The sequence below is a fragment of the Ischnura elegans genome, chromosome 9 (assembly GCF_921293095.1).
Source record: "Ischnura elegans chromosome 9, ioIscEleg1.1, whole genome shotgun sequence".
Lineage (NCBI taxonomy): Eukaryota > Metazoa > Arthropoda > Insecta > Odonata > Coenagrionidae > Ischnura > Ischnura elegans.
In genome coordinates this window covers 56,035,870-56,063,864 of record NC_060254.1, presented here as the reverse complement: position 1 = coordinate 56,063,864, position 27,995 = coordinate 56,035,870, and the positions used below count along the sequence as shown (strand labels likewise).

Sequence of the window (27,995 nt, the reverse complement as noted above, 5' to 3'; positions counted from 1 at the left end):
ACCAAAGTCACAGAGGCTTTCCTGTAGACTAAAATTGAATTGCATTTATCCAGGGTGTTATTATTACCATATTTGATGGCATGTAAGGTGCACCCTCACTTCAGTATGGCATGCACTAGAAAAAAAATCCGCGTGAAGGGGTAGCACCCCAGCAACTTAAGTTAATACCTTTTAGATCTAATATTATCATGCAAATTGAACCAACATGTCAAATGAGCTTGATCGTATTAATTCTATCAAGCTCGTTAGATATCATGCTCCCAACTCCTTTGATATCGCAGAAGGGAGCAAAATAATATGTAGTACTTACTTACCTACTTCCTTGGCACTACAGCCCGGTATGGGCTTTGGCCTCCCTCAAGACGCCTGTCCATTCTCTCCTGTTCTGCACTTTCTCCCACCATCTGACAATCCTCATAGCCTTTATGTCTTCTTCCACATCCTGCATCCATCTTTTCCTCGGTCTTCCTCTTCTTCTCTTTCCATCCATATTTCCATGTAGAATCTTCTTAGGCATCCTTTCTTCACTCATTCTTTTTACATGACCTAGCCAAGCTAGCCGTTGGGTCTTCACAAACCTCACTATCTTCGCCTCGGATAATATTTTCTATTTCCTTATTTGTTCTTATCCTCCAAGTTACCCCATCTGTCACGGGACCATATATCTTTCGCAAAACCTTCCGTTCAAATATCCGCAGAGCTTGCTTGTTTCCAGCGGAGATGCTCCACGTTTCTGCTCCATATGTCACGACCGGTCTGATAAGTGTCATATAGATCTTGAATTTCATCTCCTTAGATAGAAGAGTTGACTTCAGGAGCTTAATACCTAATGTATAAAATAATAAATAACGTGACATAGTATCAATGAGCTTGATAGTATCAATAACAGCTACAACATTCTTCAATTGAATAATAAATATATCTGTATATTAGTGAATGCAATGAAGTCAGTATTGAACATTAACCCTTGGAGGATTAACATTCACAGATAGCACACCAGTGATTTTTTTTAGCTATTATTTTGGAAATAATGTGCGTCCTATATGCCGTCAAATACAGTGACTTATCTATTGACAATGGAATGGAGTGGTAGCATGCAGACATTGTCCCCTGTGTATCAATGGCTCTTTTTTCCAATATCAGTGATATTTCTATTTACTCTCAAACTATCTTATTATTTATTGAATATAGTGGAGCAATGTGATGATTGTCCCTTGAAAATGGCACTCAAGAGCCTGTTGGCTTGCAACATTATACTGGAATAGTACAAAGTCTATTTTATCAGTGCAATGGACTTTCACTTACTGATATGAATTCTTACAAGGGTTTCAGTCTCAAGAAAGCCATCATGATGAACTTATTCTGTGGTTTACTTAAAACTAGTAAGATTAGTAACGAGTAGCTGCTTTGGTACATTTAATTTTACTCATTTCTTGTGGAATACAGAGTGTTGTTAGGAGAGGAAATGATATATTAATGTGCTTGTTACTCAATGAATCCTTGCGATGTTTTTGCCAGCTGCATGTGTGTTCAACATATTTACTTTCTTACGTGGTGCTTTCAAAAATACCTAGGAAAATATTAAATATTAGTTCTGCAGTAATATATTGGAAAATTTATTTTTAGTTTTATTAACGGCAAGTACCTACCTTCTTAATGGTAGATACCCGCTTATTTGCAGTGGGAAATCTTCTGCGAATTTCTTCGCATACTCTGTGAAGAGCCTGCACTGTCCTTCTTAAATATTTACTCATAAACGATGTGAATAGAGGGTGTTTTGATTTGTGAGTAGGAATGTTCAATGCCAAAAATATCTCGCACAAGTCCAAAGCAAATTCATCGCCGGTGGCTGCAAATAATAGCTGGCTCTGTCGTGAACTCTGTAAGCTCACGGTCTCCTTTAATTTCACTTGAGATAGATGCAATAAGCTGTCAATATGCTGTTTCTCATGTGACTTTTTGTCCGATGATATCTTGAAAAATAATGAGAAAGATAAATTATCATAAGAATTACTTTTAAAGTTAATTATTCAGCATAGCTCAAAAAAGGTCTTTGTATTTTTATAAAGAATTATACCTAATTAAAAACACACAAAATGTACAGTTAAAGGTTTATCTCACAATTTTGACTTATTCGGGAATGCCAAAAAATTCTTAAGATAATAATTATAATTATTAAAGTCGTCAGATACAAAAGTTGTATTGATACTCACGGTTTTTTCACAAGCATTGCAGTAAATACTGTTGCTCAGTACTTGCAGGTACTTGCATAGTGAAGCATACGCAGTCAGCTTGGCTTCTGAAGACGCCTGTCCTTTCACCTTGTAAATTTTCTTGGGCTGAGCTGCACAAACGAGCGGACGATGGTCTTGCGACGCTTGGGGACCACAGCAAATGACTGAAACTTACGCGGCTTACTCGAATATATAGAATTGTGTTCATGCAATGTGTATGCATTCACCAGTCCTTGTTGAGCCTTCATTTTTCCTCTTCGACCGAGTGCCAAGAGCGAATTGTTTGCCTCTCTACAATGTAGGCTCATTTCGTAACCATCTACACTCAACGTGAGACAGTCACTTCGTCGGAAATTCTAGATAACCTTTCATATATTTGTATCTTTTTTCCACTAATCTCCTGCAAAAAAGCAGAGTGCTAGCATAAGGTGTAGCGGGGTCCCCTTGTCAGCAGACCACTCGGGTTCAAATAAGTTGGTTCATAATGTCCCTTTGTGAAGTCTTTGGACACCCTTAGCAAAAAAAGGGTGAGGTGGCCCAGGGAAAGAAACTATGTGAATTTAACATGCAATTGGATAAGTACGTAGTGAGCCCTCATATATCCAAACCACCTTCGAGTCGAAGCACTGCACTTTTTCTTCATGAACGGTGGAGTAATCGAAAGAATTCATTGCAGTTTCCGAAGATATTAATAAAATTCCGCTTTAGCAATTGTTAGTAGCTTACATTTTAGGGTAAATATCTACTCCGTGTATTCACCGCATAAAAAAAAACAAGATTTGTCCGACACAAAGTTGAACAAGTGTGGTCACAACAGCCAAATATTAACTTAGGCAGGTATTTTCCATTAAAAGTCCCAGAAAAGTCGCTTATAATCGAAAAAGTCCCGCCACAACAAAAAAGTCCCAAAAAGTCTCTAATTAAGTCATTAAAAACGGTTTTATTTTATGAGATTGGTGAAGATTTGTATTTAAAACCACTAAAGTCCCACTTTTACAAAAAGTCGAAAGACTTTTTTTCCGCGCTCTAGTTATGATGCATCAATTCATTATGAATAACGAACAACAACTGAAAACGTACTAACGAATACGTATTGTACGCTTAAAAATTGCTTAGGTTGATGCGCCTAAATGACGAGAATCTTCGTCATCCGTCCGGAACGTTCGGGAAAAAAATGACGAGAATTCTTGCCATCCGTACGCAAAGTTGTTAACATGATGAATACTTGAAAGTCTTGTATAAGTGTGGTTACTTCTTTGCTTAAGGCTTTAATTAGCACCTCCTGCAACCCTGGTTGTTTGAACTTTATTTCTTTCTTTAGGAAGTTGGTGAAGAGTCTAAGTTGGCCCTGAGTTTTGAGAGGCTGAAGGCTCTATTGCGGAAGAGAAGGCGGAGAGAAGGAGATCCTGCAATTCCTGAGGAGATAGCTGCCGACGAGGAGGCTGAAGAGGTGCAGGAGAGGTCAGAGAATGAGGAGAATGCACGGCTGGAGAAGATTGTGCGCGAGGCAATTGTGCGTCACAAAGGAGCACCAGCAGAGCAGCTGTGCAGTGGAGGCGGCAGATACGCCCTGGCCACCCAGCAGTCAGATTCTAGGGGTGAATATTTTGCTCAATTTTGGAAGGGGAAAAGTTAGCAATATTTATTGTTCTTTAGTTGAGAATGATTTTATCGTCAAAACTGCAACCTGTAGCCCGTGGTTGATAGAAATATCGTGATTTTTATAAATCATCATCAGTTCATTACTTGGCTTTGCACTTTTCCATGCATTTTATTAGTTATGAGTAGAGGTCTGTGAATTTCGCGAGACGCGATATCGCGAAATAACACGAAATAATGCGAAATCGGTAAATAGAAACGAAATTTTGCGTTATTTGCGATTTTAGGTGGATTAGCGAAAAAATCACATCTAATGAGTCATAATCCATTGTTTAACCTTGCCAACGTTCATTTGCTCTATCTCATTACGATTCAAAGGTCTCCTTTAGTCTCGCGCATAAGGCATCCGCGTAATATCGCGCACTGTAGTAACTCCGCCAGAATTTTCCGTTAAATTTATCACAGCCTCTCTCTTTGATTCCCATGTATCAATCCTGAAATATTTAGAATGCAGCGCTTTCTCACCTGAAGAATTAGATATTATGAATTAAAATGTGCGGAAAGAAATTTAATGCGGCCGCGTAAGAGCGGAAATACAAGATCACGCGCCCGGTACGTGTCAATGCTGAGCAATAATTCCGGTGACGCACCGCGACGCATTAAGACAGCGTTATTGGATAACTTGTAGCAGGAAAACCTTGAGTGTGGGTCTAATGTAACAATTTCGTAGACTTAAACACAGCCGTTGGCTGTGACCGGGCCGCCGTTCACAGCACGGCCCACAGTGTGGCAGAGAGTCGTCTCGTCTTAAAGCGGCCTGAATTTCAGGGCGTCGTGACGTGAATGGCGGGTGGCGAAAAGTCGTTTCGTCAGAAAGCGGCCGCAATGTAGCACTGACTGTATTTCACGCCTTAGACGGCGCACCGCGGGGCCGGATTGAAATGGGCGGTGGTGACCACGGCGGCCGTCAACTGCCTGATTCGATTCGTTTAAAGACCTCCATAGACACGTATGGTTATTTGAAAGCATGAAGCGCTAGCAGTTGGGGGAAGGGAAGGAAGGAACAGAAAGGATAGGAGGAGATGGGGTTCTCCTTATTAGCAGACGGATCGCCGAATATTCGGCTCACCACCGAGCTAAAATGAAAAAAAATCATTTCGACATTGGCCAAATCTAATATCTAATTCTTCAGGTGAGAAAGCTTCTCTTTCTAGATGTTTCAAGATCGATAAATGGGAAATAATTTTTCAATTTTCTTTGAATCCGATTATTTTAGTTATGTGTGTTTATTTCATTGCCTTTCCTGACCGATTGGCAAAGGCTGTCATCAAAACTAAACGATTCTGTTATATCTAGCTGCTGTCCTACCTTCCCTTAACACCTGGGTGAGGGGTATCGAAAGGGAACCCATGAAATGAAACATTTTGACCAATTTGTAAGTTATACAGTACTATGGTTATACCGTAGCTACCCAGCACTCAGTTTGAAAACACCATCATGATAGGTTGTGTTTTGCGGTTGCACTGTTTTTTTTATCGTAGTTCCAGCTTTAACACGTTCCCTGCCACGCGCCGCCATAGGGCGTCTCACATAACTTAAAATCCGAGTTAGTGAGACGCCATATGGCGTCTCGCATTGCTGCTGGGTGCAACTAGTGAGACGCCAATGGGCGTCTAAGTAGCGTTTTCGTTGAATCATCAAACAATGTATAGAACTTGAAATTTAAGCTACATTTCCTAATGCACTGACGAGACAATGTCATCTTCTATGAAGGGAGGGTATTGGTAACACATTTCAGCTCGAATATCATTTTTTTTCGCCTTCGGTTTCTCGTGTTTTTTTTGGGAGTGGCATGTTTCAATGGCTATATCATTCCATGTTTCAAGTGGAAGCTTGAGGTATTATATCTCCACACAATGTTTCAAGTTACATTTGCAGAGCTTTTTTTCGTTTTTTTCCTTCCCTCAGTTGTCGCTCATACCTAACCGAGTGAGGAGCGCATCAGTATACCAAAATTATTCTGTGTCTGTGGCTTCGATACGGAAGTGATAACCAGTTTAGTGAATATATAATGTGTACTCCGTCATGCATTATTAGGGGAAAGAAACGTTTTAACGAAGAAGAAATGGAGCATATGTTTCATTCTGAAAATTCGGCTTCCACCAACGACCTTGAAGGATTTTCTGAAGGAGACACCGCTAATTCAGGGTGTCTGAGGAGTCGTATGAATCCTCAGAGTCAGGTAATCTTTCCTTCTAATACAGGTATGATTCCTTATTCCATTTTTTTAATTCACCTTCTAATAACAGTGTCGCCGACTCCACGGGGCCAGAGGGGGCCCGAGCCCCCCCAAAAATTCGTTACAGATGTGAGGAAAAAATGTGTCATGCTTGTCAATTTTCCCCGAAGTGTCCAGATATCGAGATTCGAGTGATCAGGGTTCCAATGTCGATCATATGACTTCTAAAATGCTTAAAAAACTTAAAATTCACAACTTACTTATAAAATTTACGGAGACAAGGTCCCCGATTTGGGCCCCCCAATATTTTTTGTAAGTCGGCACCCCTGCTCCTGCTGTAATGTTTAGATACTTCTAGTTATGTGATTCATCCCACGCTTATGGAAAGAAATCTTGGGAGATAAGTCTCATTTTGTGGGAACCATAAAAAAAAATAGGAAAGGGCTGTTAAGATAAAAAACGACTGCTAAATTAAAAAAGGCATTTCAGTGCTATGAAAAACTTGTGGAGCAACGGTAAAGAAATGGAAAGATCAGCGCGACGTATTCATGATCTCCACCACCATCAGATAGGAGATAATCCCCACGGGGAAAGAAATCGAAGAGGGGACCTAGTCCTTACTCCTCCTTAGCCTTCGACTCCTTAGACTCCTTAGCCTTCGCCCGGATGATTTCTGACTCGGAAATATATTCGTCTTCTTCCATAGACTCTGGTTGGCCATAGGCGGATACAGGGGGGGGGGGCACGGGGGCACGGGCCCCCCCCCCCCCCCCCCAGACCCTTAAAAATATGATAGATTTTTAATACGGTCCCATTATAATTTCGTTCGTTTTGTATAACAAGGTATCCTTGTGCCCCCCCCTGAACAAAATCCTGGATACGGCCTTGCTTGTGCCCCTCCCAGAAAGAAATCCTGGATCCGCCCCTGTGGTTGGCTACGCGTAGGCGAACCAGATGGAGCCGGGGACTGAGATCTAGTGGTTACTAAGCCAAAGATGGTGATTGAGTACAATAAAATAAAGAAAGGAATTGACATTGCCCTTTCGTTGCCCGACACCCTTTCGTTGTATCACTGCACTCATCGAAAAACAGTGAGGTGGTACCACAAGGTGGCCGATGATGCTCTTTTTGGGGCTTGCACTGTTAATGCTTTTATACTGTGGAATGAAACACGGAATCTAGGTGCCCACATGATCTCTCTCCAGCAGTTAAGACGTTAAATTATAGAAGAATGACTGCATATTCTTCAGGATTCCGTTAATAGGGTCTAAAAAAATCGACGCACTACCTGGTAAATGCAAACAACACTGAAGTAAGTCTTCGAAGTCTGGTAATTTAGAGGATAAAATTATCATTACATAAAATCGAGAGTTAGTATTTTTCGCAGTATTTTTAGCGCTGTTTCTTCATTTTATAAAAGCCCGTGTTGGCTGTCACGGATGTTACAAAGAATTGTTGCAGACGATAAGACGCAAAGTTGCCCTCAGTAAAGGCAAACGTGTTTCTACAAAATTTATGACCTGTCCAGATCAGCCGTACCTAAGCCTCCCAAATTTAAATTGCACTAATCATCTCCGGATACGATATCAAATATTATTAAAAGCATAATCAACAATTATAATTTCTTTTAACATTATTTTCAATCATAGCTTTTGAGTGTACACTAAAAAGTTGGAACGCAGATCCAATTGCCTGAGCCGCCATATGGCGTCTCATCAAATTTTAGGCATTGTCAAAAGTGGGGAGACGCCCTATGGCGTCGCACGTGACTAAAGCTACAAGCGATAGCGCATCACGTAATAAGGGTAAATATACCGAGAAATATTAGTAAAACCCAGAGATAGGCTCAATATCATTATTGCCGTTTGGTAATAGGTTCGAAAATATTCGCCTGGCACACGCGGAATGACAGCAGAATTCGGGCCCGGCAGCGAACGTGTTAAATATCAAACGAAGGATAGGAATTTCACCAAGACTACATACTTGAACCATTCGTATACCTTCAACCAATATAAGTTGAACCATTTCTTTCATTTAGTTTTGTCAGAAATTTTGTACGATCGAAATTGTGTTAAAAGTTATGTAAAATGCTTAATAAAAGTAAAAGTATTCATGAAACGTGTAGCATAAAAAAATAAAATGCCTATAAACATGGGAAAAATGTTGCATTAAAATAACACCGCCAAGATTTTCTATAACACCGAAATTACATGGTATTAAAACGAATTTTAGCAAAAAATAAAACCACTTTCACGGACCTCTAGTTATGAGACTATAGCAATAGTGGATTGATTCAGTTATCATTAATACCATTCAAGGTATGGGCTTTGAGCACCATGAAAATAGTAAATTCACTGATAGTTAGCTAGATGTGCAAAGCAATTTATGTTTTCAATGTGCCTGTTAGAATGTACATACTTCCATGCAATTCTACAGCAATATGTCAATCTCTGCAGTCATAAACTTTTATAAGGCCATCAAGTTCATGGTAATGTTAAGTGAATTTGAGTGGCATCTGTCTTTCTAGTTTAATCCATCTTTAATTTCTGAACAAATATATGATAAGGAGTGAAGTTGTGTTGAAGTGAATGAATTAATGAAAGTTCATTAATGCACTAGGGTAACCTTTAAGAGCTACGAAAAGAAATTACATGTCGTGTCTGCTCAGTTACAAATATATTTTTTACAAAATATTCAGTATCGGCAATACAAAAAAATACATGATTTGTTTAGGTTCAAAAGAATCATAGTGAGAACTCACTGGAAAAAAAAGTTTTGACTACAACGCAACAAAATATTCTATGGCATTGAAACAAAAAACATGACCAGAACTAAGTGAGACCAATCTTTGAGAATAATTGTGTAAACAAAAACCAAGTGCCTTATTTGAATTAATATTATTGAAACTTCTACAATATGCATCCATTGATTGATTTGATGTATCTATGTCTAATTAATGTGTATTATTTCCAGATGAGTCAAATACAGAGGAGACGATTGAAATGGACGTGCTTGGTTCGAGGGATGACGACTTGGAGGGAATGGGGCAGCGCAGGCGTCCCAACACAAACAGCGAAGCTGCCAGCGCTGCCCCAGAAGAGCTTGAGACGATGGTACCCAAGTCAACCGGTCAGCCCTCATCATGGCAAGCCAACCAGGTGAGTCTTCAATGGCTTCCACACTACCTAAGGGCAACAAATACCGTATTTGTCTGAATATAGTCACCCCTTTTTTTCCGAAAATGCCCGTGGTAAAACTGGAGGGGGGGACAATATTCAGAGATGGGCAAAATACACGTCAAATGTATTTTAAATACAAATTACAAATTACTTTTAAAATCTGTATTTCAATTACAAAATACAAATTACTTCTAAAAATTGTATTTTCGATACTAAATACAAATGTAATTTCAAAATACTCTATTAAAATACGAAATACATGCCTTCACCGAAGTTCTTACCTAATAAAAAATTTAAATAAATTCAAATATGAACTATTTTTAGAATGAGAGGCTCAAACATTCTTGCAACGTATCTATAGGAAACAGGCAATTTGACCATTATCCATGGCGAAATGTCTTAAATAAAATGGAAAAAATGTCTCCTGCACCTTTGGGAACAGCGTCAGATTCTACAAGTCCCCTCCACAAATTACTCAATGCAAAACTTCGTTTCGCAAAATACTCCACACGCGACTACGTTTTGCAAGTATACAAGGGCCTACGGGTGTTACAGAAGTAAATTAAGGGGCAATATATTGTCCCATAGATGACAGGCTAATACAGACTCATTCGGGATTCCTGCCATCTCGTCGCACGCTCTTTCTACTTATGCACAAAAAACATTGCATGTATTTTGATTTTGAATGTATTTTAAAAATACAAACTACTCTTTAGATGTATTTTCGTTACAAAATACTCTCAGAAAATGTATTTCCGATACAAATTACAAACTGCAAAAGTATCGAAAATACGTATTTCAAATACAAGTATTTTCGATACTGCCCATCTCTGACAATATTCAAACGCATTTTTTTGACTTTTCCCGAAACTAAAGCCTCAAAATCAGGGGGGGGGGACCATATTTAGAGGGGGACTATATTCAGAGAAATACGGTATGTTCAATTCATTAGAACTGAAGGTAAGCTAGTCAGAGTGGGCAATCAGAGTGCTGCAATGGAGCCTTCTGTGTTTGCTCTCGTCACAATTGAGATAATGGTATGAAATCTGAAGTGAATTTGTAGTTTTCTCCAAATTTCATGGGCAACATATCTGGTCCTTAATTGTAAGATACATGGATTAGCATGCAAATACTTTTTACCTTTTGTGCATTCCAAAATTGCTGTCTGAAAGTAATTTATTTGCACATTCCAACTTTTTGATGGAGTGGAGGATCATGAAGTGAAGTGGTTCGTTATTGAGATGAGGGTTTAAGAAACTCTCCATGTTATTTTCAAGCCAGTTCAGAGAATCAGTTCTTGGTAATCAAAAGAGGAAGATAAACCTGAAAAAGCTGCAGTTGTAGTGGAAAATAAAAAAAAATAATTTTTATTTTAAACTTGATGGGAAGTATGTTTCATCCAGTAGTGTGGCTTCTCATTTTGCATTGCAAGAAATCATAGTATGTGCATTGAAAAGGGCGGTTTTCTGCAGATCTTTATAATTGAGCAGCAATGCATTGGGTGGCTTTTGATGATTATTATGGGACACAAATCTCCAAAAGAGCCTGTACTGTCAACTACATGTGGAACAAACTATAGATTAAGCACATTGAAGTTGTCTTCATATTTCATACTCATCTAGTCTAAAATAAATCAATCAAATTGTGAGGTAATGTTTAATGCTGAAATGTTTGCAGGATTCTGTGACTTCCGGCCACTTTCATTGACTTAAGTTGGCAGTCTCAAAGCCATCCTGCTATTGCCTTACGATCAAAGGTGAGAAGCTTGGTTAATTTTATGCCTTTTATAATGCTGGTCCCTTGCCAGATTGCCAACCTAGGGGTACAAACAACAGGATAGCCAACCTAAGAAGAAATTGCGATAGTGATGGTAGAGGTTTTTCAGAGACTGCCCCTGCTTTAGTATTTTCTGGAGGACCCGCCAAGTGCAACACTTCATCCGTCAGATCGTTCGTTGAGCAGTATTCCCTTCGGTATCTTTTGTCCGGAGAAGACTAATGCCAATGCTGGGTTTCTCTCCACCCTTCCTTCTCTATCCTTCCCTTTTGACACAAATGACATCGGCTGTCAGTCGACTCCTCCAAACACCAAATGGCTTTCAAAATTGTTGTTTCACTAAGTCAATGAACATGAGTGGAAAACCCATAGTCCTACAATCATCATGAGCATTGCCGTGGAAACATACGAAAGAAAATTTGGTGCTGGGAGTTCTCCTTTTGTGAGCTATATTTATTTTTTTTGTTTGTGCCAGGGAGGAGGAACACCATGCGGCATTGGAGGAGCTGGTGTGGCAGCAAAGTATCCGTGGCATGCTTTGGTCTCATATGTTGATGAGCTAACAGTGGGAGGACGTCGAGATTCGCAAGGGCGATTCATGGATAACATAAGTTCCTTTCCTGGATTTGGCCGTCGGAAACCAGACAAGCTTCCTCAGAACTGCTTCCCAGATCATTGCTATGACAGGTCAGTATTTCAAGGAGCTTGTGATACTCTGATGTATTCCATTTTCTTAGTTCTGAAGTAGCTGTATGTGTTTGTGATGGAATATCAGTTTGACTGATACATAATGTGATGTACTTTAGGTGTGTGTTCTGTTGTAGTTGGATAACTTAAGGTCTGAGATGTCTACTATCATGGTACATAGTACAGCCTATATTAGTAGTGAATAGCGAGTGATTTTTTTGTTGAATGTTCCATGTAGAAAAGCATACAGAAATAATCTTAATAATACATAGCTTAAAGGATATGGTTTTCATATGCGTTCAAACTCATGTCTCTATACTTTTGTTATGGACAGTAGTGGTCAAACCCTTAGTCATATGATATGCTTGAGTGTGAATCTAGTCAAACTCATGATGCCAATATTTTATCCTTCGTGTAGGTGCAAATGCTGCCATGCCTGGATGCTCACTCCTGCCGGGATGCGCTGGAAGTTGGTGCGCACCCGTGTTCTGCGAGTGGTGGACACTCCGGCTTTTGAGTGGCTCGTGCTGGTCCTTATTTTTGCATCCAGTATCACATTGTGTTTTGAAGATGTCCACTTAGAACACAACCCTCCCCTTAGAGCTGCCTTATATTGGACTAATCTTGCGTTCTGTGCTCTCTTCTCAATTGAGATGGTTCTGAAGTGGCTCGCTCTTGGTTTTTGGAAGTACTTCACATCCTTTTGGACAATTTTGGACTTCATCATAGTGTTTGTAAGTATTCTGTTGTGTATGGTTAAACTCTGTTTAATTTTGGTCTTGGAATAATTTTAATATTGATCGGAAAGTTTTAACTCTGATCAACATTCCAGTGTGTGGAGCAGTACGCAATTCATAATGAAGCTTATTCACTAATCATTTCTCCTGTTTTGGGCAATTGAAATTACGGGCAATTCTTTCTAGAGACTTCTAGTGGCGGATCATTAAAAGCTAATGTACTTACTCTTGTTAGAGTTATTAAGGTTAAGGGTGTTTTGACAGAATAGGATTGGAAAATAACTGCATATCAACTGGTACACAGCATATGGTGTCTTCAATTCAAGCTGTGATTTGGTATTAAAGAGAAATTAAAACTATGGAATCTACAGTTTTACTTATAGGCCCAAAATCATATTTAGAAAAGGTAATGCATATATTAAAACTAAATAATTACTAGAGGCACCAAATTTTTGTAAACTTCTTTAACTGCAGTGGAAGCTCGGTTTATCAAGTACTCACAATCCCCAAAAGTCACTTGCTGTGTGCTTCTCAGAACTCATAATGAGAAGCATTGGTGCGTTAAGCTGTGCTAGTTAAATAGTTAAAGAGAGAGCAAAATTTGACCAATAATCGCAACGATTATGGAAAGTATCCTTAATGGAGCTACTCTAGTGGTACCAATTTACCGAAATGGTAACACTTGAGTGGCACCTTTCTTCATTAAATTGTTTTGTTGTTGTATTTTCATTCATCCATATGTATTTTTATAGGTGTCTGTGTTCAGTTTGCTGATAGAGGAGAATGAGAACTTAAGGGTTTTAAGATCGCTAAGGACCCTAAGAGCATTGAGGCCGCTCCGTGCCATCTCCCGATGGCAGGGAATGAGGGTAAGTTGTTGCACTAGGAAATCATTGTATTTAAAGTGTGTACATATTCAGTGTGAATCACTTTAATGCTTCTAAAATGGTTATAAACAAGGTTAAGTTAGTCTGTTTGCATGTTTGCACATGAAAAGGTATTTTATGAAGAAATTTAACATTTTCATTTACTCCATTTCAGATTGTAGTAAATGCCTTAATGTATGCCATTCCTTCCATCTTCAATGTATTGTTGGTTTGCCTTGTGTTTTGGCTTATTTTCTCAATAATGGGAGTTCAGTTTTTTGGTGGCAAGTTCTTCAAGTGCGTTGATGATGATGGAGAGCTTCTTCCTATTAGAGTGAGTACACTTTAAATATTGTATAGGTGATATGACATTATAAAAATTTTAGGTCCAAGGCCACAGGCCAGAAGTATGCAGAATCGGCAGTCGTTCACCCATAATCTTTTACTGTAGATTGTGATTTGGAAATTGAAGAGACCCTTATTTTTAGGCTTGTCGATCAGTCACCTAATTTTTTAGCTATTCCCAGTTAAAAGCAGATGACCTAAACCATTTCACAGTAAGTTGATGGCATCATAAGCTCATGTCGAGCAATTCGCTGCTTCTCAACCACTCATTGGCCTTTTACTTAGGTCTCACATGGTTTCTAGTTGTTTACTCTCTTGTGAGCGATTTCTTGTGTCAGTGAAATGGTTTCCTCCAACAAATAAAGGAACTAAAACTCTGCTGATCTCAGAAACCTATGAAAAGTGGGTGGTAACTTTCATGTTTTCTTTCATTAAACTTTCAAGAACACTGGCATAACTAGGAGGGGATAGATATCCCCCGCCCAAGCCTCATGGAAATAAAAAATTATTTAAAACTATTTTGTAGTTTTGATGCATAATAGCTGTATCTGCTTCAAGTTAAAGGCCATTTATTAATATCTTGGCTGTTAGATGAGTCACTAATACAGACCAGTGACTAAGGAGTCAGGGAGGGTCAAGAGTCGTGCAACGGTGCAACACTCCATGTGCAGCTCCCATTGCCTGGGCAGGGAGGGTCGCCCCCCTAGGTGGGGCACATGGGGGGGGGCGACCCCTAAAGCATGTTCCTAGTTTTGACGTTGTTCAAGAGAGTGACTGAATAGGAGAGAATTTATTTTTGTGGTAATTTATATTTCCCGTTACATCTACTGAATGTCTTCTATAAATTACAATTTTCAGTCTTGGGTGAATAGACTCCATTCTGAAAGCCAGAAACTTCCTCCCTTTCGCCATCATTTCTTTTGAAAACCCACACCCCATGATGACATACTGTTTTCCTTTTAGATTTTTCAATACCTTTCTCTTTGCGATGATGATTTGCTGAACATCGATGATATCTTAGCTACTTGGATAGTAATGATTAAATCCAGTATCATTACCTTACCTTTTTCTCTCTCTTCCTTTCCCTCTCTTTTTCCAAAATATGTATAAATGGTAGCACTCAACCCTAGATTGGTGACATCTCTCAGATTCACAATTTAATCTTTCTCATAATACATGTGAATTATAATATCCTGTAGTCCACAATCGCAACTTCGTACTTCAAACTTCTTCTCTCCTGTATGAGTTTAAATTTTAATTCTACGTGAGATTGTGTCCAAAATGCTTTTGCAAGATGCAGCATTTCTAATAGCAGTTACTGAGTATGACTGCTTCTTCCTTATCAGGGTTTTCATTTTTATCAGATAATTTGTTAAGGTTTCCATTGGGCTTGCATTGTGCTTACAAGGGATTGAGGTGCTCTTGCATGTTATATTTAATCATACGAGATCAGCTGTAGTGTCCCATAGATGTAGTATTTGTTTGCTCTGGTCTGTAATCCTGTATGTACGTACATTTCAAATCCTTGATTTTAGAGCCTGTATTGTGGTTATTAAATTCATTCAAATTCTTGAAATTTTATGTTGTCTTAAAAAGCAACTGAGCATAATATTTATCCTACCATTATGATCAATCACTATTGAAATCATCTCGTTCTGAATTAGCTGATTGAAAATGGATGTGTGTGTCTAAATGCAGATCTATACATATAAGTAGATTATTTGCAGAATTTTGTATGTGAAATTAATAAAAAAAATATTTTCTTTTATTCTAGCAAGTCAATGACCGCTACGAATGCCATTATTTGAATTACACATGGATAAACTCAAAAATCACTTTTGACAATGTAGGAAATGCATATTTAGCTCTTTTTCAAGTGGTAAGTACAAATCTTTTATCAATATTGATTTATCCTTGTTTTCACAGAATTCTTTCATTTCAGGATACGCTGTAATTTCGAAGCAACAGGTCTTTGCAATGGCAAGGTGCAGACAGTGCTTCTGCACTGATTACAGAGACTCTTTGACTCTCAGTACATCTGGTTGTGGCAAATAAAACAGGCTGCTTTGTGAATTGATAATTTTCTTTTCCTTTCCTGAGGTTCTGTCATTCTTAACTTGCCAGTTGCTGTGGGTTATTGTATATTCCATTGTCATAATTGTAAGAATGTTATTTGAGCTTTCATAGCTGGGTCATTAGAAAGTTTAATAGCTTCAGAGTACCTAAACTTGAATGCTTATCTTTTGCAAATATCATTTTGAGAACCAACTGTATACTTAAAATAGCATATATGTATGCTGTTCAAATGTCCTGTTCATTTTGATGCTAAAGCTTTGTGAACTGGAACAAGATTTCACTCTCTGCTTATATCCCTACTTCCCCATCAAAAGTATACTGTAGGGTTTCATTCACTGTACTGTATTTCCATTTCCAAAAATATTTTTCTGTGAATGAGTGAGTTGTTGATCATTGAATGCTTTAGAGAAACATTTTAAATTGGAGTGACAATTAAAAGGATAAACTATTCTTAGCATGAATTGCTATACTATGCAATATGGCTAATAGTCTGCCTAAGGAACTTGAATGGATTATTTTCTTGCCCAAGCTGAGACATGATATTTATTTTAGTGGGCAATGCATTCTCTTGATATTGTGTGTTAATGTAGTGAAGTTGACATCAGATAAAAAAATGAAGATAGGATTAATTTTTTCATGGAAGTTTTTACAGTTTTTTTATCTATTTGTTTAGTTCATTTCGGGAAATTCTGTGTTGGAGTCATTTTTGCTTGACATTTCACTCCTCCTACTGGGAGTGTTATCAAGATAAATATGTACTAATAGCTGGTCAGTGTCTATTTCTCTCTCTTCAGTAGGGGAATAAATGTCCATTTCTCCACTGTCATGTCTAGAGCAAGTAGGTCACCTCTCAAACCTTAAAGAGAGCGATGGAACTTCATAAATGGGATTCATTAGCACTTGCCAAACATTATGCCTAAAATGCTGTTGAGGATTGGGTTGATGTGGTGGCTAGAGTTAAGGCTTTCTATCCTGTGGGTCCTGGTTCAAATCACAGCAGTGGTGGATATTTTTCTGAGACTGCCCTTTGCTTGATTACTTTGTGGAGGGCACTTGAAGTACACCACTCCATCTTTTTATGTGGTCCCCTTGGCACCTTTTATTAAGAGCAGACTAATGCTGTGGGAATAGAACATCAGATGAAAATGACTTTGATACAGCATTTTCCAGAAGGAATAAATATTATTGATCTTAATATTGTAGTGTATGGTATTTTGTACAAAAGATCAAGGCCATATGGTTGCATCACTTTGCAGCTATATTGCTACTCATTAAAACAAAATATATTGCAATAAAGTAAGAATTGATTTGCATTCATCATGAGAATCTCTTCCTTTACTAAAGGCCACGTTTGAGGGCTGGATGGAAGTGATGGCGGATGCAGTGGATGCTCGAGGAGTCGACCTCCAGCCAGAAAGGGAAGCCAACCTCTATGCTTATTTATATTTTGTCATATTCATAGTCTGTGGCTCCTTCTTCACACTCAACCTCTTCATTGGAGTTATTATAGACAACTTCAACATGCTCAAAAAACGGGTGAGTTAAGTTTCCATCCATTTAATAGACTTGACTTCAGTGGACTTGATTTATGCACAGACTTAGTTGCCAAAACAGAGGATAAAAGGATTGATGTGCCATGGAAATACTTCTTAGACCTCGCTATACTTCTATGCCAAGGAATCAACAAACATTGTCTGCCCAAAACTGAAATGTGGTAGTAAAGACCCTTGAAGGTACAACAACAATTTAACGAGAGACCTTTCGAAAACAGAGGAAACTGTGCAACTTGTTCAAAAGTCCATTAGGTTTGGTGAAAAATCATAGGAACTTGTAGTAACTGAAATTTACACTGCATAATACTCAGTAATCAAGAAATCAATGCATACTGCACGGCAAAATTTTGAGAAAAAAGTACTCAGTGAATTACTCAAAGAAAATCCAAAATATTTTTTGTTATATTAAAGAGCATCTGGGTAAATCTTCAGATTCATTGTTTGATGAAGATGGGAAACCTGTCAATGAAATATTGGCAAAGCTAACATTTTAAACTACCTTTCTGAAAGTGTATTCACTGCAGACTGTACTGTGCGTTATTTGGTCATTCCATTCACTGATGAAAGAAATCACTGTTCAACACAATGGGATTACTAAACAATTACAATCAATAAAAATTAGTAAATCTCCAGATCCAGAAGGAATACTTGTGAGCATCCTCAAGGAGTTAGCACCGTAGGTTGCACCATTCTTAGAGATAGTATTCAAGAAGTCATTTTCTGAAATAAAAATACCTGTGGACTGGAAAATTGCACACATTACACCATTATTCAAAAAGGGAAACAGACAAGTCCCTTAATCCCCATTTAATGTACAATACTTTAACCTGTTAGTATCATTTTTTGAGGTGTAAAGGTGATTATGGCACTGTGCACACGATTTGGACTGCTTGTCACATCATATGCTCAGCAATCCATACCACCTCGTCCGGTATAGTCCTCAAATTTCCACAGGGTAGAATGACGCCTCGGTAGCTTAACTGGTTGAAGTACTCGACAGGAAATCGAGAGATCTTCGAATCCCAGTCAAGGCAAATGATTTTTTCCCTGTGGATTTTTCACACAACTACTCTGTATGGTTGTACTGCTGTAAATAACCATGTTGTAAGGTAATTGAAAGAGCTCCTCGATCATGTTGTGTACTATTTTATTTTGAAATTTATTATAAGAAAGCTGTGTTTAAGTAAATACAAAATTATGTACTTTGGCCAATTTTTTACATTGATGGCAATTTGGCAATCAATCTAGAATTAAATGGAACCAAGGAATGTAAATTTAACTAAAAACTTAGAATATAGCATTGTAACTTGAGCTAAACAAGAACATGCAAAGTTTTAGTCCTATTCAAGTTGAAAAAGTTGGCACCTGTCTGATGATTTGTCATTAATCTTGTTTTGATCATTGGAAAATAAATTATATTCTTGTTGTTACTTCGTACTAGTAATGCTTAAGAGCAATGAAATATTGGAGAGTTTTGATTCAATTGTGTAATCATGTTTATCATACATTTTCAGTATGAAGGAGGAGTTTTGGAAATGTTCCTTACAGAAAGTCAAAAGCATTATTATACTGCAATGAAGAAATTAGGTAGAAAAAAGCCTCAAAAAGTTATCAAGAGACCAAGGAACCAGTTTTTGGCTATGTTTTATGATCTCTCCAATTCAAGAAGGTGAGTAGCATATGTACCTATGTGTCCTGCATAAATGTGTGTGTGTATAGAAGCTCGTGAGTATGAAAAATTTGTTACTAGATATGACACACATGGATAACACAGAAAGAACACTTATGAATAAACTAATGACCTAGCCTTTCGGAGCGTATTACATCATTTTCAATGAAGAAATCTAATGCACAACATTTTTGGAGTCAATTGCGAGTCTTTCCTAAGCCCATATCAGTTTTGTATCTATGGAAAAATTTATTCATTTTTTTTTCAATTGCTGTACAGTCTTAAGTATCCCCTCAAGAATATCCTTAGCAAGTAAAATAAATGGAATAATCAAGTAAACGATTCTTGTCTGCTCCTGTCATCTCCCTAATTCATTCCGTCATTGGGAAGGGCCCAGGCAGTGTAGAAGCCATTCTGCTGTCCCTTTGGCTTGCTATGAGCCCGTAAGCACACCTGTGAGGCCCCGCAGAGGAATATTCATGGAGAGTATGAAACTTAGGAAGCTCCTGTCTCTGATCAGTAGTAATCGTGGCAGAGGAAGCTTCACATTTGTGATTTTATTACCAAGCGTTAGGTACCTTGATACCAAGTTTGTTCAAAATCTGCGGAGTTCACCTTGTGCGTGTCTATTGTAGAAGGCTCATTCACATCTGTCTTGAACTTTTCTAACTTCGGTGTCCATCAGTCGCCTCTTATGGCAACTTTAAAAAGTTTCACCCTATTACCCTCCCTCCTGGAAAACCTAGAAATTAGTGCAGTAAAACCTCTATAGGAATACTAAGGGCACAATGCAGAAAATTCTGTAACTCCTACATGATTCCATGAATCAAATGCAATTATATATGCACTTCCACTTGCTCTCTTTTCATCGAGGAATTGCTTTATTGGGTATGGAAAGATGTTCTCACTGGGGCAAAAGAGTCTCTTAAAAGTAAATTACTTTGTAAAGTATTTCCGAAGCTTAATTGGAGTGTTTCTGTCATGAGTGCTACCATAGATTTCTTTTCATATTCCAAGAATTTGCTGTTTTAAGTTTACTGTACAAAAATCAGTTGCAAGCACCTTTATTTTATTACCAAATTCAGAATGAAATTGCCATTATTTAAAATTTCTATCAAAAAAACCTCTTATCAAAAATATATTAATTAGAGATGTGCGAATAGTATCCGCGAATACTTGAATACCTCGAGTACTAGAAAGTATTCGATATTCGAGGCCTCGAATAATTATGCTTAAGGTACGCTCTCGAATACTTTGAATTTCGCGCCGTACACTGTCGTTGGTAGTTGAGTCGGAAAATTGTAAAGAACTCTAGTCTTTTAGTGCATGCAGCGCCGTTATAGGCAAGTTGACGAACTACATCAAATTCGCGGATTAGAGCGGTGAAAAGAGTTTGACGTGGGAAACCGAAAATGATTGGGTGAAAAAATTCGAAAATCCCCGGTTTCCCCCACCAGGAGAACCTCAGTGCCGTGGGATAGTAACTAAGTAGCACAATTCACAAAATCTGCTACCCTCTCCATCCATCAGCCCTCGGCCTGCTTCAAAGTTACCAGTTTCTGGAGGTCAACTGCTGCATGAATCACCTATTAGCCCAAAAGGTGTCTAACAATGACTTTCAGCAATTGATATTACACCTTTAATGTATTGAAATATTAGTAATGTGCGCATAATTTAAAAAAGAATAAGACCAAACGCGATGTATTTCTGACTTTATTTAAGCATTTTACGCGAGGAAATAAATGTCAAAACATGACGGAGACTTAGCATTCTGGCAAAACTCGATATCCTCACAGCAGAGCTTCTGAGAAGTTGATGTGGTATTTTTTTCCAAAAACATATATCAAGTTACAATTTACGAGTTATTCTATAAATCTCTATTGTCACAGTCACAGACGAAGGGATATTTTCTCAGGATATTTGGTTTCTCCCTGCTAGCAATTCGAATTCATTTTCTATCTCGTGAGAACTTTCAAAGATGGACTGAAAATAATTGAAGAAAATCCAGTGGAGAAGCGCGTGCATTTTGCAAAACGCCTCGGATTGTCCGCTAGCACTTGACCGCAGGAGTGGGGGTAAAGCGAGCTACCTGTTGAAAATAAGAAGTTGGATGAAGCCGAGTATTAGTTGGGCATGCGGCTGAAATGGCGTTTGGTAGATAAGAATGTATACATCAGACAGAAATCGATCGTAGCAGTGTAAATGCCAAGATGGCATGCAATCATTTTTTGTGAGGTGGTGTGTCCCCTTAGAATATTTGAAAGAGATGTTAGTTGAATCAACTATATGCCCAATTGTTTCCATAAAATTAAAATATTCCATTAATCAGCTAAATTCTTGTTTGAATTCTTTAAAGGAAATCAAAATTACCGTATATCTCCGAATATAGTCCCCCCCCGAATATAGTCCCCCCCCCCCCCAATTTTGAGACCTCAGTTTTGGGAAAAATTTTAAAATGTAAAGGAAGGCAATTTTTCTGTGGTTAGCAAGTTAAGATTCTAGATTCGATAAAAACTATTATTTTCTGTGAAGATTAAGAACAAATCTGTTCACATATTTTCCATCACAACAAAATAACTATACCTAAAACATGTTGTGATCCATTGCATGTATCAGTAATTTATAGTTCCTTAACCAGATGTAATGAAGAAATGAGAAATTTTTTTAAGTATCCAAGGCTATTGTATTTTTTAAACCTTCACAAATTATTAATATTTTTGATTTCCAAATGACTACAGACAATGTCAATATATAAGCTTTAACTTAAAGCCCATAAACAGTATTGCATTTGGCCCTGAAACTTCCTTAGATCCAGTGTAACACACCCATCAAGTCATCACAAATCCAAGTGACCTGAAGAATTTAGGAAATCTAAATAAAATTGTGTTAAATAAATTATAAATATTATAAAAATATTGCTATCAAATGCCTGCTAAGCAAAACAATTAAACTACAGGACTTACAAATATCAAAGTAATAATATTAAGAAATAAACTTTTTCCAACAAACATTAAAACTGAAAAAAAATTATATCAATTTTCAATGCCTCGTCGCGAATCATTGCATAAGTTACACAAAGAGCTTCTGCTCTGCATTTGCGCACAAATTCGACGATATTTTCCTCTAATTCTTTGAATCTGCCGCATCGAGACCCCCGAAATGACTTCCGCGATGTATTAGCGCTTTGCTAGCGCTGTAAATACTATGATTTATGGCGTATTCTGCAACGGCTATTTTTAAATTGGCATCGAAACTCCGTCTTTGAAGGCCTCTAATCTGCGGCAGGATTGATCCTCATCTTTCTACTTGATCCATCACCTCACTGTTGAACGTAAAATTATTTTTAATAAAGAAAATATCGCGGAAATAATTGCGAAACGTTATGCGACGTAATTTATCGATCCTATTTACCCTGACGAATTGAAGGTATTCCTCAATAAATTGATTACACTTTCGATGCTGAGTCGCTGTATTTCGATCAAATGCAGTAATGCCGGCGCTTCTGGTTTAAAGTCGTCGATTATTGCGCCTTTTCAGAAACAAATGCATCACCTATTGCGCATTCTTGTTCTGTGAAGGCGGTAAAGGCAGTGGTTGTAAACACGAACCGCACGGACGTATAGTAGCTACGGACGCAATGAAATGCTAAATCGTCACGAAAGGTTCACTTTATCTGTTTATTTTTCGCAATTATTTAAATCGTGTAGTTATTAAATGAGCGACGGGTACATATACTATTGATTCAATTCTAGTGTTCGATCAATGTAATGATAGTGTGTGTTTAGTTTTCATTTTAATTATTTACTGTTTTGCGTCATTAAGTGATCAGTGTCGATTGAATTATTCTAACAATACTTTTCCAAGAAAAATTAGCGGCTACCCGATGGATTCCGTGAAAACGCATATTCGATATGCTATTTGAATCGGAATAATCGTATCTGTACAACATTTGTGGTAAAAATTGTCTTAATTTCCGGTAAAACGTGGCAGTATTTACTAATATCTCCGATTATAATCCTCATAAATATACTCAAATAGAAAGACTACGAGAACATTAGCCATTATGCCGTTATTTATTACTTTATGGTCACCTTTAGTATGCTAAATTGGATTACACTCGATTATAGTCCCTCCCCCTTACTTTTCCGCGGCCATTTTTGGAAAAAAAGGGGGGACTACATTCGGAGATATACGGTACTCTCCAAAATCTTGTATTTCCTGCTGCATAGGCAACCGAGTCAAACATTCCCGCTTTCATCATTTAGTATTCGAGGTATTCGAAATTTGAGGTATTCGAATATTCAAGCAATGATTTAATATTCAAATTCGATATTCGAGTTCGAGAAATCTGCTCTTCCACCCATATCTTATATTAATAATTATTGTTTTTCCGGGCCCTAAGGGTGTGAAGAAATGGAGGTTTTGAACTAGTGGAACTGAAACAACTTGCTCTGAACATAGAAAATTTTCAGTGATGATCCTTTGAAAAACACCTCTTCTCACTTTCTTCTAAATCTTCTTAGCAAGCTACCACGGAACCATCTTGTATTGCAAATATTTCATGCATGAACCCTGGTTTTCATTTTGTATGTGTACATTTAAATTTTTTTAAAGTTTTCATTCTTTTTACTCAGCAAAAAATTTTAATTATGTATTTGTACTTCTTTATAAGTTTTTATTGTCAATACATTAGGCACCTGCTTTACAATAGGTCCAACATAAGAAGAATTTGGCACACTATGTGATATTTCACTTGATTTTTTGTTGGTATTTATCAAACATTATTTGAATATACATGTATTTTATAAGTATCTCTCTCTTGTTTATCTACCACTAAAATCTCTATCATTTTTTTTTTTTTCTTTTTTCACCAAAATAGTTTCCACTCACACATTATTCCATCAATCCAGTGTTTAAAATGAATACAGTAAACTCTTGATTTTACGAAGCAGGATTTTACGAAGTTTTCGATTATACGAAGTGATATTGCGGTCCCGGCGAAAAGCCTATGCTAAATACATGGCGCTATTCGATTATACGAAGTTTCGATTATACGAATTTTTTTGAATTTACGAACCTCGGCTCGGTCCCTAGGAGCAAATGGCATTCGTTTATACGAACTACGGCGAAAAATTTGTCAACAAAACTAGTTACGCCGGCGTAAGTAGCTAAAAAATCAGCGCTTTCAACTGTGGTCCATCAAAAGTGCGAAATCGTAAATGATAATGCAACTTTGGAGAGAAATGGGTCGCCAAAAACCTCACTGTGGGAATTTAGGGGGAGTAGGAGTTCAGTTAAAATAACGCGGCTGACATTATGCCCCTATTTACGTGCCTGTTCGTAAACATAGCATCGACAATAATTCGTAGTTTAACATGTCAGGAAGGTCGCGCGGAGTATTTCGAACACCCCTAATTAACCCTTTGCACTGCTGTGAACGTACTTCGAAGACTACTTGACTACTTTTCGCCGAAGCACTTCGAAGGGTCCCTAATCCGGGACCCTTTCCTCGACGAGCTCACCCTCGCTGGCCCCTGAAACTGGGCTATTTTTTAATGCATTACCTGACGCAACCCTGGGTTTCAAAGGGAAAAGGTGCCAAGGGGGGAAAAAGAGTAAAGTGCGTGTTACTGTGGGGCTGTGCGTCAACCAAACGGGCACGGACAAAATAAGCCCGTTGTCATTGGGAAATTTGAAAGGCCACGGTGCTTAAAACATGTAAAATTGGAAGCCCTCCCAGCTTTTTACCATGCAAATAAAAACAGCTGGATGACCCGAGAAATTTTCCAGCAAATGGTTATACGTCTACATAGAAAAATTGCTGGAGAGAACCGCAAAATTGTTTTAATAATGGATAATGCCACCGTCCATAAATTCGTGGAAGATCTAAAATTGGCTAATGTTCGAGTCCTCTTTTTACCCCCGAACTCGACTAGCAAGTCCCAGCCCTTGGACCAAGGCATTATCCAGGATTTTAAAGTCCTGTACCGGAAGAAGCTTGTGCGGTATTACTTGCGATGAATCGGTATGTATACATTCATCTATTTTGCTCATGTGCGTTTGGATATCGATTTAGATATTTTTATTCATGATTATCATTCTTTCAAATCTATTTGCTACTTTTATAAATGGGAACAGAAATTTATAACATCCCGAAATGGACGTTGATACATGCAATCCGCGCCATTATATCTTTTCGTGTATATATTGGCCTTTGTGAATAAACGACTTAAATATCTTAAGTATTGGGCTCTATTTACCGCCAATTTATATTTCAAGCTTCTCGTAATGAAGACACACTTCCAAGTCTAACCATGAACTTTCTTCTCACGCGCTTCCCCGTTCTCCCATGCTGGGGTTCTTTCTTTCCAAAGCCATTGTTTACTCCCTCCTGCCGCCTTTGGCTGATCTTGCTGACACCCACCTTATGCTTCCCAAACCCCTCCTTCCCCAGCATTTCCCATTCACTCCCTCCCTAAGGTGACTGAGCTTGTGTGCGTCGCAAAAAAATACGGCCCCCAAAAGTAGACTGAGGCAGAGCTCAAGGCCATTTCCCCACCCTTCTTTCTCCTGCCCCCTTCACCAGTCCTTATGCTGACCACACTTCTTCCCTCAGCCACTCTTATTCACCCCACCCACTGGGAACGTTCCCCGATTGTGGAGAAGGGCATGGTTCATCTTTACCTGCAACGGGGGGAAGTTATTCACCGGAGAGAGGCGGAAGAAGTATCTTCCACTATCGGGAAAATGGTGCCGCGCTTATAATTGTCTCTCTTCTTTTCAGCTGACTTTTCAATTGAAATTATTTTCTTTGCTCTTTCCACACTATATTTATTTACGATTATGGCGCGACTATTTTTTAGTGCTAAAACTAAGAAAATCTTTTCTCTATGTCAATGATCCTTTGCAAAACTTTCAATACGGCGGAGAAAGGAACACGAAAACTAAATGAGGTGACGGTACAGCTTTTGCATGTCATTTTTTGGGAATTCACGCTAGTGAACTAATACTTAACCACGTTGAGAAATGATAAAACGTCTCTTGAAGGAAAACAATCAATGTGGATAATAACGTTTCTATCTCTATTTCTCCGATACTGTAAGATGTTTCTCCTGTCATTTTCCGGTTGGAACCTTGCTCCAGTCGGCATAAAAGGAGAGAAACATACTATATGAACAGGTCACCTCACACCCGGTATGAAGAATATGGTCCTGATGAAGAATTAAGTCTTTTATGGCAACGTCTGCGAAGATGATGGAACACAGTAGTCGGACGGAGAACTCAAACAGAATTTACTTCAAATATTCGCCGGAAGATAATCACATCCTACGCTATTTACGATCGTAATTGAATCTCAGTGGAAATAGAGCACATTCTGCTGAAAATACGAAGTAACTCGAAATATTAACTTACGAAGGTTATTTTGGAAACGGGGTAAGACCCTTGTTTTTCTTTTTTTCTCGTCACTGAGCGATAGAGGGCGACATAAATGGCGGTTAGGCCGGCTGCCGCTAAAATTCCGTGGGTGTCAGAAACAAATATCTATCTTTTGCATACTTAATAGTAGCTATTGGCTCCTAACCGCAAATTTATAACATTAAATTCTTATAATAAACATTGCAGTTCATTATTTGAGTACGTTTTCTAAACTGGTCGGGAATTTCTTTAGCGATCGTGGATGTTGAAGTATGATCAAGAAATGGGAATTTTATGGTGGTATATGGTGGTATTTAACGATTTATCACATAAATCGATAGCAAAAAGCCTTTTCTATGATTTATACCGAGAATAACCACCGAAAACAGTTAAATAAGACAACTAAAGACCAAAAACGGCGGAAGAAACAAAAGCGAACATTTTTTTCGTGACTTATGAATAAGGTTTGAATTTACGAAACTCGATTTTACGAAGTGCCAATTTTCCGGTCCCACTGACTTCGTAAAATCAAGAGTTTACTGTAGCAGGGTTTTAATGCTTTATAATATTTACTGTACAAAAGTAATAGCTTTTAGCAGATTTAATATGCGATGGAAATGGCCTGATGACCGATCCTCCACAACAGATTAATTGTAAAGCAAAAGTTAACTGTGTAGTTGTAATAATGGTCATTTATTCTGTCATGAAGACATTGCGGGAAAGTATAGGACAGGTCAAGATAAAAAGTTGTAAAAGGTTTGTGAAAAAGGTACAAACATATTATAACTACAAAAAGTACGCTATAAAAACATTTTGACATGAGAACCTCCTTAGCTGGCATTTGAATGCAGATATGTTTTTTAATGCATAGGAAGGGCATTGTACAATTTTATACAGTAGACTCTCGTTAATACGAACAACGTTAATTATGAAGTTTTCGTTATTACGAAGCAAATCGTTGATCCCGACAAAAAGGCCTATCCAAGCTATTGTAAAAGAAATGCTTTTACGAAATTTTCGTTTTTATGAAATTACGAACATCAGTCCAGGTCCCGGCGGCTACAAAATGAACTTAATTATGAAGTTCCACTCATAAGCAATGGCATTTAATTATGGATCTTTATTCAGTTCACATGCGACATCATCTAATAAGCTTCATTCCTGTGAAGTCATGGTGACCCACTAATAACCGCTCATAAATTGGACGTACAGTTTGTCCTCTTCCTATGCACATTCGATTTACGAATTTTCAGAGGTTCGAGCATTCTAAATTTTTAAATTTCGAATTTGGGGCCTTTCAATTTGGGCACAATCTGAACATATCATTGAATCCAGTCTGAAGTTGGGAATTGTTCAGCGTTTCGCACGTACTTCCTCTCCGTGGGGAGCTATTTTTTCGGCTCAGGATGCGTTGCATGCCCATCTAGATCAATTCTTCACAATTGTGAGTTAGCGCATACGTGTAATGCAGTATTGCATTCTGCAGGATAACCGTACTCCCTGATTCCTTGCATACAGTCCGGCCAGCGAGAGTTGCCCAATGATGGCACAATAGGAGGGGTGGAAAACCCTGAGCCTGAACAGTCTACAGCCAATCGCTGTCCCCCAAACGCAGCTCA

The 27,995-nt window shown here is 38.1% G+C and overlaps 1 protein-coding gene across 3 annotated transcripts in view; it reads left to right on the top strand.

Moving 5' to 3' along the window:
• Positions 1-27,995, top strand: part of LOC124166134 (sodium channel protein 60E-like) — a 240,638-nt gene that overhangs the window by 179,159 nt on the left and 33,484 nt on the right. For all 3 annotated transcript variants that reach the window (XM_046543793.1, XM_046543794.1, XM_046543791.1), the window contains 9 exons: positions 3,556-3,832; positions 9,046-9,230; positions 11,503-11,714; positions 12,133-12,448; positions 13,204-13,320; positions 13,493-13,651; positions 15,437-15,541; positions 17,083-17,274; positions 18,806-18,960. In XM_046543793.1, coding sequence (XP_046399749.1) covers positions 3,556-3,832; positions 9,046-9,230; positions 11,503-11,714; positions 12,133-12,448; positions 13,204-13,320; positions 13,493-13,651; positions 15,437-15,541; positions 17,083-17,274; positions 18,806-18,960 — 1,718 coding nt within the window. The remainder of the gene's footprint in view (positions 1-3,555; positions 3,833-9,045; positions 9,231-11,502; positions 11,715-12,132; positions 12,449-13,203; positions 13,321-13,492; positions 13,652-15,436; positions 15,542-17,082; positions 17,275-18,805; positions 18,961-27,995) is intronic.